Raw genomic sequence first — 13,368 nt, forward strand, 5'->3', positions numbered from 1 at the left:
TTGGCTAGTTTGTAAGCTAGCCATACATGGCCAAGATTATATTGGTTTGTGACACCCCATTTCTACAACCAGCTGTTTCCAACATTTGCTCAAAATTTCCACAGGAATTCAGCGTGAATGACTTTGTGCTTTCTTCCAGAAGCACTCATTTCACTCTGGAAAAGTCCCTGAGACATGGGCCAAACACAACTTCTTAGACCACGCATACTAGGTTAAGAGTGCACTCTGGAGTCATGCTGCCAAGGTTCAAATACCAGCCTCACTGTCACTAACTCCATTAAACCTCAGTTTCCTCACCTGTAAAAAGATGCTTATAACGCAAATAGCTGTTGTGAAAAATTCGCCAATGTGAATAAAATCTCAGCGTATCACCTGACAAACATTTTAAAAATTAGCTTATGACATGTTGTTCCTATTTAAGATAAAAAGTATGAACAGAAAGTACTTTGTACTTTAAACTTCTAGTGCTCTATTCCTTGACACATATAAAGAGAGAAACTAGAAGTGGAAGAATTAATAAATTTCTCAGAAAACTGCTAGGAGGCTGTGGAATTAAGAAGAGGGAGGAGAATGTGTTGGGACGACACTGAGGAAGGATTAATCAATCACTTTAGTAAATGTTTACACTAACAAGAAATTTGCCATTGGCTACATTGGGGCAACTTGAATGATCAATCCAAAAGTGGCCTGAAGAAGAAAAGGGTGTGAAAACACTAAGGTTTTAAGTTTAATAAAGTCAAAATTCAATGAGGCAAACATGGTGCTTTTCAAAATGGCATGCAGGCAAAATAGAAAAAAATAAGGAGGCATTTTTCATTAGCTAAGGATCAACCTAAAGCAGCTAACTAGCCAAATATAAGGATTTCTATTGGTACACAAATGTTCTCTTGCTATTTCGTGAAAGAAAGTGTGCTTTTGTGATGATGTCATGCTTGGGACTGGATGAAGCACAAATGGAGGACAAAGTAGTTAAAGGATATCACCCTAGAATATCCTTTGGAGATGAATCAGAAGTCAACACTGTAAATCAGGATTTTCCATTCCTAATGCTAAACTTTCCCAATGTTCCCACTCTAGTTAGGAACTGAGATAATCTTCTTAAAGATACATTCAAATTAACAGTAAAGTGGCAACCAACTGAAGTGATATTAGGGGTATTACTGGGGGAGGAGGAGGTATTTCAACAGCTATATTTAAGACATCTCATAAAGTAAGTTAAATGTCACGTCCAAAAAGGCTATAGAAGACAAAGAGAATCAACTTGAGAATCTTTCAGTGCCAACCTATTCACTGCCAACATTATTTCAACTTCAAATAAAGTCCAAACAATTTCAAGCTTACATAATTCCAATATTAGGACCAAATTTAGGAAATTAAACCTTACCTTTTCTTCCTGGTTTCATTTCACCTTCAGCATCCATCCAATATTCTCTGATATCAATTAAGACTTTCCCTTTGAAGTCCCGAACACTAACATACCTCATTTTCCCAATCTACAATAGAAAAAAAAAAAAAAACATATAACAGCTGTTCAACAATGATATCCATATTTATATTCTCACTTGCTGCACACTCACTCTACTTTTAATCACAAAAATAATTACAGTTCTCAATATCAACACTACATCAAAGGAGCTATCACTGTTCAAAAAGAAATCTTTCTAAGAAGATGAAACAAAGTACATCTCACATTTCCAATCATTTTTACATTAAATGTGGGACATACATTAATCAAGTTACTTGGCTTCAAAAGAGAAGGAAATACTGCCACATGGTATAACATGCATGAACCTTGAGATCTTATGCTAAGTGAAATAAGCCCATCACAAAAAGCTTCATACTGGATGATTCCACTTAATATGAGCTACCTGGAGCAGTCAGGTCATATAGAAAGTAGAATGGTGGTTACCAGGGGCTAGGGATTGGGAGGGGAGAAGGCAATGGCAACCCACTCCAGTACTCTTGTCTGGAAAATCCCATGAAGGGAGGAGCCTGGTAGGCGGCAGTCCATGGGGTCGCTGAGAGTCGGACAAGACTGAGGGACTTCACTTTCACTTTTCACTTTCATGCATTGGAGAAGGAAATGGCAACCGGCAGGGAGCCAGCATGAGGAACTCCGCCCATGGCAAAGGTCATGAGGAAGGAGGCTCGGCATACACAAAGGCAGGATAGAGCCTCAGGAGTCCCCCCTGGATATTCTCGAGCATCTACCCCCAAAACCAGAGTCTGCCTACTTTACTGCTTTGTGCTCTCACCTCTGACTTTACGGGGGGCTGTCCCCCACCACCATCTCGCTGTCTCTGAAAAAGAGTTAACTTACAGCTCCAGTTAATAACGTTCCTGGGCATAATAGGAGTGTTTAAATCCAAACCCCTCAGATGACTCTCTAACTTGCCTGACAAGTTTACCCGGACTCCTACAGCTATGCATAGGATTGTTTACAGTCTCCCAACCATGAGAGGCAAGGGAAGCTTAAGATATTCAAATAGCTTAGAGCCTCTCAGAGAGTTAGAAGCTGTCAGAATAAAACTAGTAGAAGATTTCATCGATGAGCCAGTGCTTGCTGCCCAGTTTCCACATCCCGTTTTGTATCCTTGAATGTGTATTAATTAATATAGTTGGTATGTAGAAAAAATAAGTAGGTGGCCCTGGTGTTAGCAACTTTAGACCCTTAAGGTAATAAATTCTTTCCTTTGTTGTAAACCCACTGCACCTCTGCCCTATAGGAATGCAACTTTATCTAACACCTTTGGAGGACAGCGCCAAACTTTAAAATAATTACTCTTAGAGAAAATAAGTCTTATGGTTGACAAACCTTTGTCAGAGTCATAAAATGTTAACAGGCCTTCTGGCCAGAAGATGATGTAAATCACCTAAACCATTTGTACACGATAAGTTTGCAGAAAAGAAACCCTGGTTTCGATAAGGATCAAAGACTGATGACGTTGCATGATTTCACACCCCCTATTATCCTCTATGTGCAACTTATGGTATAAAAGCCCCTGTTGAAAATAAAGCTATGGGCCTTGCTCACTGAAGCTTGGTCTCCCCATGTAATTCTTTCTTTCACCTTCTGGCTGAATTTCCATCTGGAGCGCGGAGGCCCGCCAAGCCTACTAATTTTGCCTGGGCGTCAACTAAGGTCTGACCTGGGAGGCCTTAGTGTCTCCTCTCCCTCGGGAGAACGGGAAGACGCCTGTGGCCTACGTGGGTGGTGCAAACTTCTTGTCTTGAAGTTTTATTGGTTTTCCACATAAACCAAGTTATTCAGCCTCTTTTCTCCACTGAATTTTCTCACTGAGCTATCCCTATTTAACCACACTTTATATTTCTAATTAATACTCAATTAAGCTATTGTTTCGCCGATGCCGTCTCCCCTTCCAATTCCCTGAATCCACCGGGGCAGGACCCCGGCAGCAACCCACTCCAGTGTTCTTGCCTGGAGAATCCCATAGACAGGGGAGCCTGGTGGGCTGCCGTCTATGGGGTCGCACAGAGTCGGACACAACTGAAGCGACTTAGCAGCAGGGATAGGGAGAAAGGGGGAGTTGTTATGTAATAGTTTTACAAGATGAAAAGCTCTGGAAATCTGTTTCACAACAAATGTGAAAATATTTAACATTACTGTATGCTTAAAAATGGGGAAGATGGTTAAGGTTTATGTTAAGTATTTTTTTTACAATAAAAATCATGAGAAAGCAAAATCTAGTACAAACTACAACCATAGGAATCCACAGACTCAGCCAGCTACACTGGTTTAGCAACCATTCTAAATGTAAGAATCCAGAGTTCCAGTCAATGGGAACAAGAGAGCTTTTTCTTTTAGACATTCATTTCAAATGACATTTTAATACACTCTGCTTACAGTCTCAAACTGAGAACTTAGAACTTTTCATAGAAAACTATTTTTCAAAAATCTTCTATTGCTGCTTAACTACAAATGGCACAGGGAAGGAAAAGCTTTTACTCCACAGCGTCTACAAGCACCTTCAAACGTATCTTATGCTGCTGTAATGTACTGTCTAGCACTTAAGCTAAGAAATTACACTTTCTAATCAAAACTTCTACTATCTCTACCTACCTCTTACCCATTTTAAACCTACTCTTCAATCTTACTAACTTAAATAAAATACTAGCAATGATTTTGTGCCTAAGACACATCAAAAAGTTCCTTTCCTTACAAACCTGGCTCCCTTCATTATTAATCCCTTTTATTGGGATTGTGCTAACACAAGTACACACTTACGGCTTTCATCTTGCCTATGATCCTCTCAAGCTGCTTTTTCTTATCTCAGATCTTATTCATTTTGCTTTAGTTTTTCATTCTCAAATAAGTTTCTTGTCCTGTTGGTGTGACCCCTACTTTCAGGGTATGTCTCATGCTTTGTGGAGAAAATACAGTCCATTGAGTATGGTTAAATGCCTTAAATCTCTTACCCACATCATCATGAATTCATAAGTTCTATACCTTTTGTATCCCATTTCTTGCATATATAGTTGACTCTTGAAACAACGCAGGGGGGTTAATCCAAGCATGAATTATAGTCAGGCCCTCCATATCTGAGGATTAAACCAACCACAAACCATGAAGTATTTAGTATTGAAAACTATCCATGTATAACTGGACCCAGGCAGTTCAAATCTGCACTGTATTGTACATTCTTTCCCTTTCCATTGGTTTCATATCTACCATTTCCAAACATGTTCTGTCTTCCCTTTCTAAAGTTACCAGTGATCTTATTGTCAGTATTAATGGCTTATTTTTTAGTCTTCTTTGTATCCCTACTGCCTGTCATATTGGGTTCCCAACAAACTGTTTTAATGGATGAATGAAATAAGACCAAAATAATTATCACAGTGAAACTCTCAATAGTGATTTATAATATTGACTTCAACGAATTGACTTAAATGTAAAGTCATCTTAGGCACCTATAGCACTGAAGTGAACATCATTTCATTCTGGTTTTGTGGTAAACCCATGTGACAGATGAATAGATATAATTAAAATACACTAAAAACCTCCAAAATTAATACTGATTGGGTAAGTCAACTCTGCATTCAGTGTGGGCTTGAACAGTAGAAGAGACTGCAAGTGGTGGAATCTGACCTTGAAAAACTACAAGCCATTAATTAGGGAAAAAGTGATGAAATAGACAAAGGAAAGGAGAAAATACAATACTGATGAGATTCAAGGATAGGCTGAATAGATGGAGCGAATACTGAAAAGGACTTGAAATGCCAGTAAGATAGTTCTGAAGCCTTTATATAGGTCTTTGGAATAAGAACCAAAAAAGAAAGAAAAACAAAGGAGAATAACACCACCTTTTCTGCAAATCTTCCTTGTATTACTGAGAAATCTGATGTAGAAAACGGTTACAACTTTAAAATCTCACTAGGAAAAAAAGTTAAAGATCAAGACCAAAAGCAATCTACTTTTAAAAAGAGACAATGTAAGTATATGAGTGGCATTTTACAGTCTTAAATTAATAATAATAATACTCCGTTATTTTATGTAAACAGCATGGTACAATACAGTTCACACTACACACTGTTGGCTAGCTACGCTAACTTCTACCTCGATCCCTGGAAACTTCTCATAAGCTTCCTCATCCACAATTTCAATGATGTGCATAACCGTTTTTTGTTTGCCAAAGTGAAAGTGAAAGTGAAGTCGCTCAGTCCTGTCCGACTCTTTGTGACCCCATGGACGTAGCCTACCAGGCTTCTCGGTCCATGGGATTCTCCAGGCAAGAATACTGGAGTGGGTTGCCATTTCCTTCTCCAGGGGATCTTCCCGACCCAGGAATCCCAGGTCTCCCGCATTGGAGGCAGATGCTTTAACTTCTGAGCCACCAGGGAAGCCCAAAGATGAACTTAAAGAAGTATTTTCTTCCTCCCAAACATGGCTGACCATCACATATTTAAACCTTTATGATTTTACAATTTGAAGTCCCTAAACATTTTTCAAATAACTCGTGATTGTAATAAATAAATTATTTAAAGTAGGGAAAAAGTATAGATTAATAAACTGATACTAAAATTTGGCAAAAATGCTTCAGAGAACACCAGCACCAAAGAACTGTGCGGGTGAAAAGGAAAAGAAAGCCTGATGACACAGAATGACACTGCTCCACCAAAATCTGAAACTTACTGTAACCAAAACTTACTGTGCATTTTGTATACTCTCCCTTAATAAATCCAGCGTCTACTTTAACACAAATCTCCAAATAAAGATGGACCCTACAGAAATCTGCACTGTGTTTATTCTGTAACTTTTCATTCTCCCAGTCCAAAGCAGCAAATCCACAGTGCACACATTCATTCCAGAGCTTAAGTGATAGACATTACAGGAAAAGAGAGAACACCTTGCCCCTGACATCAGGAATAAACAAAGGTGTCTGCTCTTACCATTTCTTTTCAATACTGTTCTGGAAATAATAGCAATAAAGTAAGAAAAAGAAATGGATGATATAAAAGCAAACAAAATCATCAACAGAGAAAATTCTAACACATCATTAAAAAATATATACTTAACATTTATAAAATATAGAATGTTATCATTTACATATATTATGTAATACATATATTTTTAGCAACGAATGACTAGAAAATGTTAGGAAACAATACATGTGAGATAGAATCAAAACACACAAAATGCTTTGGAATAAATTTGACAGAAGATATACCAGAAAAATTACAAAACAGAAATTCAAAAAGATCTAAATTAATGGAGAAAGATACCAATATGATCAAGTTGTAGATTTTTTCCAAACTGTTCTTCAGCTTCCCCAATTCTAATCAAAATCCCAGTAGACTTTTTGATAAAAACTGACAAACTGATTATAAAATGTGTATGTAAATACAAAATACACAGAATAGCAAAAATAATAATTTTGCTATTATTGTTTGCTAATAATAATTCTGAAGGTGAAAAACAAGAACAATGTTAAAGGATTTACACTACCTGACTGCAAAATTCACCATAAAAGTACAGTAATTAAGACAGTGTGGTACTGAAGACAGGCATATAGATCAATGGAATACAACAGAGTTTAGAAATAGGTATTTTATATATTTACTGATTTTCTTTATAAATATCCAAGGTGAGTCAACAGGAAAAGAACAGTCTTTTCAACAAACGGTAATAGAACAACTAGATTATCTGTACAGGGGTGAAAAATGAGTCTCAACAACTACCTCACACTACACACAGAGAAAACTAATTCTACTAGTTTTCTAATGAGCAGACCTATTCTATTAGTGACCTATTTCTAATTAGTGACCTATTCTCAAAAAATGAGTATTTAGTATTTTTTTTGTAATCTTGTCTTATGGCTAATGCTTAAAATTCTCCAGGCCAGGCTTCAGCAATATGTGAACCGTGAACTTCCTGATGTTCAAGCTGGTTTTAGAAAAGGCAGAGGAACCAGAGATCAAATTGCCAACATCTGCTGGATCATGAAAAAATCAAGGGAGTTCCAGAAAAACATCTATTTCTGCTTTATTGACTATGCCAAAGCCTTTGACTGTGTGGATCACAATAAACTGTGGAAAATTCTTCAAGAGATGGGAATACCAGACCACCTGATCTGCCTCTTGAGAAATATGTATGCAGGTCAGGAAGCAACAGTTAGAACTGGACATTGAACAACCGACGGGTTCCAAATAGGAAAAGGAGTTTGTCAAGGCTGTATATTGTCACCCTGCTTATTTAACTTATATGCAGAGTACATCATGAGAAACGCTGGACTGGAAGAAACCCAAGCTGGAATCAAGATTGCAGGGAGAAATACCAATAACCTCAGATATGCAGATGACACCACCCTTATGGCAGAAAGTGAAGAGGAACTAAAAAGCCTCTGGATGAAGGTGAAAGTGGAGAGTGAAAAAGTTGGCTTAAAGCTCAACATTCAGAAAACGAAGATCATGGCATCTGGTCTCATCACTTCATGGGAAATAGATGGGGAAACAGTGGAAACATTGTCAGACTTTATTATTCTGGGCTCCAAAATCATTGCAAATGGTGACTGCAGCCATGAAATTAAAAGACGCTTACTCCTTGGAAGGAAAGTTATGACCAACCTAGACAGCATATTCAAAAGCAGAGACATTACTTTGCCAACAAAGGTTCGTCTAGTCAAGGCTATGGTTTTTCCTGTGGTCATGTATGGATGTGAGAGTTGGACTGTGAAGAAGGCTGAGCACCGAAGAATTGATGCTTTTAAACTGTGGTGTCGGAGAAGACTCTTGAGAGTCCCTTGGACTGCAAGGAGATCCAACTAGTCCATTCTAAAGGAGATCATTCCTTTCTTTGGAAGGAATGATGCTAAAGCTGAAACTCCAGTACTTTGGCCACCTCATGCAAAGAGTTGACTCATTGGAAAAGACTGATGCTGGGAGGGATTGGGGCAAGAGGAGAAGGGGATGACAGAGGATGAGATGGCTGGATGGCATCACTGACTCGATGGACGTGAGTCTGAGTGAACTCCGGGAGTTGGTGATGGACAGGGAGGCCTGGCGTGCTGCGATTCATGGGTCGCAAAGAGTCGGACACAACTGAGCAACTGATCTGATCTGATCTGATCTGATCTGATGGCTACTCCAAACAATTTTAATTTAGATTTTAGATTTGTCTTTGGTAAAGTGTACCTGATAACCCAGATCCTTGAAGATTCTAGCAATCTCTAACAAAGTTCCACTTTGGAAGCTATTTTCTAGGCATTTTCTTGGTAAATGAAAAATATAGAAAACATACAGTACTATTTTTAAAATTAAATAAAACTTATTACGAATTTACAAAATACGAGAGTAACTGATTTTCCTTTTAAAAACCCCATCCTGCACCTTTCTAAAAAATTATCAAACCATTATTACTAATAAAGTCCTCATTTTACATAACCAATGTACTCACTCTAACGTGCTTTGGATTCAAATTAAAAGTCAGTATTAACCACCAAACATACCACTTCAAGGAAAAAGCTCTAATGGCAATGAAATTAAATGTATTATCTCTTCAATCAATCAATCCTAAAGGAAATCAACCCTGAATATTCACTGGAAGGACTGAAGCTGAAGCTCTAATACTTTGCCATCTGATGAAAGAGTCAACTCATTGGAAAGGACCCTGATGCTGGGAAAACTTGAGGGCAGGAGGAGAAGGGGACAACAGAGGATGAGATGGTTAGATGGCATCAACTCAATGGACATTGAGTCTGAACAAGCTCCAGGAGACAGATGAGAGGACAGGGAAACCTGGTGTGATGCATTCCACGGGGTCACAAAGAATCAGACTCGACCTAGCAACTGAACAATAACAATTCTTAGAATGCCTACACAGACTACCTTCACAGACTAGATCTTGAAAAGTCACTCTGAAAGTAAGGCCTATGTCCCTCCCAGAGGCACTTTCAAAAGAATGAGGAGTCTATAAATAGCCTTTCAGGCTTGAAGTGAAGTGAAGTAGCTCAGTCGTGTCCGACTCTTTGCGACCCCTGTCCCTGGGATTCTCCAGGCAAGAACACTGGAGTGGGTTGCCATTTCCTTCTCCAATGCATGAAAGTGAAAAGTGAAAGTGAAGTCGCTCAGCCGTGTCCGACTCTAGCGACCCCATGGACTGCAGCCTACCAGGCTCCTCCATCCATGGGATTCTCCAGGCAAGAATACTGGAGAGGGTTGCCATTTCCTTCTCCAGGGGATCCTCCCGACCCAGGGATCGAACCCAGGTTTCCTGCATTGCAGGCAGATGCTTTAACCTCTGAGCCACCAGGCCCTTTCAAATGAAGGTTTAAGAAGTGAACTCACTTTTTTTTGGTGAGATAACCTCCCCATAATAAAAGAACTAGTTTCCCCAGCCTGCTCTAATAGAATAAAATCTTTAAACGTGGGTACTACTTTATCTGTACAAACAAGGGTAAGGTACACAAGATAAAATCCACTAAGAGGCTACAGAGGCTCTATTATTATCCAAGTACAAGTAGGCATATAGCTAACAGAACTGATCAGAGAAAAGCCCAAGATAGTTGCCAAGTAAATACTTGAAAGAAGTCTGTATCTTTAGTATAAACATTAAGTTGAAATATTCCAAAGTAGTCCTTCATTCCACACAGGAGGAAAGGCTATGAAAGGAAGTGATACTCTCTTACAGATTTTACATTTCATTCTGCCCCTTAAAATAGCTTTCCAGTGCACTTAGGAGAAAGTTCAACTCCTAAAAACAGCCTCCCAGTAGGAAAGCCCTGCAAGAGCTGACCCTTCACCTTCTTTACCAACTAGACCTCCTACCTACACTCTCAGCCAACCTTCCTGCACAATCCAAGCTCCTTCCCACTTCAAGGCATCTGCACAATGCCCTCTACTTTGAAAATGCTTTCCTCTCCCCCACACTTGGCACAGCTGGCTGCTCCTTTATGTCGTAAGCTTCAAATGTCACTTCCTCAGGAAAGATTCTGAGCATTTTCTCACTCATAATCATCTGCACTTTTAACTTCTTAGCCCTTATCATAGTTTTAATCATATTATCTACTCAAATAAATGAGGGCCCTTTCATAATTCTTCCTTACAAACAGCAATTTACGTTCTCTATCAAATTAGTCTACTCCTAGTACCTCTAAAATATACAAAAGTCAGAAGACTAAAGCCCATAAGTAAATAATCTGCACTTTGTCATTTTTTTACATAATTTTTAATTTTAAAATGTATGTATTTAAAATGTACAATTTGATTCAATATTCAGACACTCAGAGTGAAAAAACTACTAGTATATTCAGGCTAACACATTACCATTTTTTGCATGACTGGTACATCTGAAAATCCACTTGCTGCTGCTGCTAAGTCGCTTCAGTCGTGTCTGACTCTGTGCAACCCCATAGACAGCAGCCCACCAGGCTCCCCCGTCCCTGGGATTCTGCAGGCAAGAACGCTGGAGTGGGTTGCCATTTCCTTCTCCGATGCATGAAAGTAAAAAGTGAAAGTGAAGATGCTCAGTCGTGTCCGACTCTTAGCGACCCCGTGGACTGCAGCCCACCAGGCTCCTCCGTGCATGGGATTTTCCAGGCAAGAGTACTGGAGTGAAAATCCACTTAGTACAGTTCAAATATTCAATACAGTGTTAAGTACAGTTATCATGTGTCTTATTTCTTAATCCAGACATATAACAAGGCAAAACTGAATAAAAACATCCAATTTCTAGTTTCCCATTCTCACCTTAAACCTGGTACTCTGTCTTTCAAGGACATCACTAACTTTTCAAAAGAGTGCACACACACACAAGCGCCTCGCTTTCTAATAAAAACATGTTTGCATTCTCATCTTGTCCAACCTTCTGGCTTCAACTAATACTAACGTCTTCTTATCTTTTTTATGCTCCCACAAAACACTTACTTTTTTCTTGCTCCCATTACCACACTCTTCTTACTTTCCTTCACCTTCTCTTACCTATATCCTCTTTTTCCTTCCATCCTAAGTTATCACAAGACACGTACTCAGTCCCCTCCTCTTCCCCCTCTGGTTTATGCTTACTTCAGTGGAAGGCTTTAGTCAACCGTACTAATGTTTCCCACATGAACATTTCCCAACTAAATGCTCCAGGTGGTGAAGGAAAGACACTTTACCACACTTATAGTCAGGTCCCAAAGGCCAAACTTAACCACCTTTGCCATTTGTCAGTGAAACCATCTCTACTATCTCAAATTTGAAACCAGTCTTCACTGATTGCTTCATTCTTCCAGTCCACTCTTCCTCACTAGCTCTCTTAATCATCACTATTCCATCTGCCAGGAAAACCATCTAAGCCCTTATCACCTCACATCAATTTATCATCACTGCCTCTCCCATAAATCCTTCTTGTACCACGATGCCAATAACAAGTCTCCCTAAAACAAGATAAGAAACCCAAGGGAAAAAGCTGTATCAGTAATTTCATCAAAGCCCTCTAATGCATTTCCCTCACTACTCAACCTTATTTCTAACCCCCCACCCCACCCAATATATAAACAGAAGGCTCATTTTCTCATTTACCTTTTCTGTTACCAAGCCAAAATTAGGCAGGTCATATTGCAGTCTCCCCTCTAGTAATGTCCTATCCACACTGCACAGCCCAATGCTAGACCTACCTCCTCCAATGTGCTCTATAAATGTGCAGTTTTCAATCTTTATTTTTTTGATTCCTCTAACTTTTAAACTCCCTGTGTTTTAAATACAGAAAAACCACAGAACTCTAGATCGTAACAAAAATCTAGCATCATATAAATTGCTTTCATTTCTACCAACTTCTTCTTATATTTCAAGGACTATCCTTAGTCAAGAGAATAATATACAGAAGAGATTAGTAGGCATTATCAGATGAGGTACTTTTCATATTCTTCAGATCAAGTTGGGTAACACTTCTTCTGGATTAAGGAAATACCAGTTTTACCTGAAACATGTTATCATCTCTGCTGCTGCTGCTCTGCTTGGAGGATGACAGCGCTCTGGAAGTTTCACCAGTTTTTTGCTTCTTTACAGGTTTTTCTGGAGCAACTTGCTTTTTCCTCTTTAGCTTGAAAGAAAAACAAAAACATGGTTAAAATTTGCATAAGAACAAAATGTATCTCAGCTTCAGAAGATTGCATTACTTTTTAAGACTTAGAGGATCAAAAGATTACCTTAATAAAAAATCATAAATATATACACAGGCAAGTTTTAAGTTTTCCCTGACAACAGAACTATGCAACTAACATACCACTGTTATCTAGTACAATGTTTTCAAACTTTTGGGCTTCTTGGAAAACCAAGATACTTCAGGCATTAGAGTGGTATTCACCGGACCAACAGTTATATTATAGATTGGGATCCCACATAAAATTTCTCTGTGAGGAAAAAAAGACTGAGGGGGGCTACTGTTGCTTTTAAATGCACTTAAAACTTTTGGAAACCACAAGTCTACTAGTTATTTTTTACAAAGAAAAACATACTAATTAGAAAGACAACAACCAATTTATGATTATTTATGCCTGCCTATTCCAAAAGGGACTGGGACTTCCCTGATGGTTTAGTGGTTAAGACTCTGTGATCCCACTGCAGGGGGCCAGGGTTCAATCCCTGGTCAGGGAACTAGATCCATCCCACATGCCATAACTAAAAAAAAGAAGAAGAAAAAATTCTGCATGTCGCAGGAAGACAGAAAATCCCAAGTGCCACAACTAAGACCCACTGCAGCCAAATATATAAAATACTTTAAAAAAAAAAAAAGGATGAGAAAACCAAAAGGGACTTAAATTGGTTCAGGGAGTTTGAGTAGGGAAAGCTAAGAAAGCTATTTTGTACTGGAGACCAGAGGTCAACAACTCATCACAAAACTTCCTCATCACAAAAAAATCACTTTAGACAGCA

At 38.8% G+C, this 13,368-nt stretch overlaps 1 protein-coding gene across 1 annotated transcript in view; it reads right to left on the reverse strand.

Annotated features, from left to right (window-relative positions):
- SUB1 (SUB1 homolog (S. cerevisiae)) overlaps positions 1–13,368 on the reverse strand; it is a 22,195-nt gene that overhangs the window by 3,386 nt on the left and 5,441 nt on the right. The window contains exons 3-4 of the mRNA XM_010853836.1: positions 12,413–12,535; positions 1,385–1,493 (exon numbers count right to left, since the gene is read on the reverse strand). Of these exons, the coding sequence (XP_010852138.1) occupies positions 1,385–1,493; positions 12,413–12,535 (232 nt within the window). The remainder of the gene's footprint in view (positions 1–1,384; positions 1,494–12,412; positions 12,536–13,368) is intronic.

The sequence above is a fragment of the Bison bison genome, unplaced genomic scaffold (genome assembly GCF_000754665.1).
Source record: "Bison bison bison isolate TAMUID 2011002044 unplaced genomic scaffold, Bison_UMD1.0 scf7180017864331, whole genome shotgun sequence".
In the NCBI taxonomy this organism is placed as follows: domain Eukaryota; kingdom Metazoa; phylum Chordata; class Mammalia; order Artiodactyla; family Bovidae; genus Bison; species Bison bison.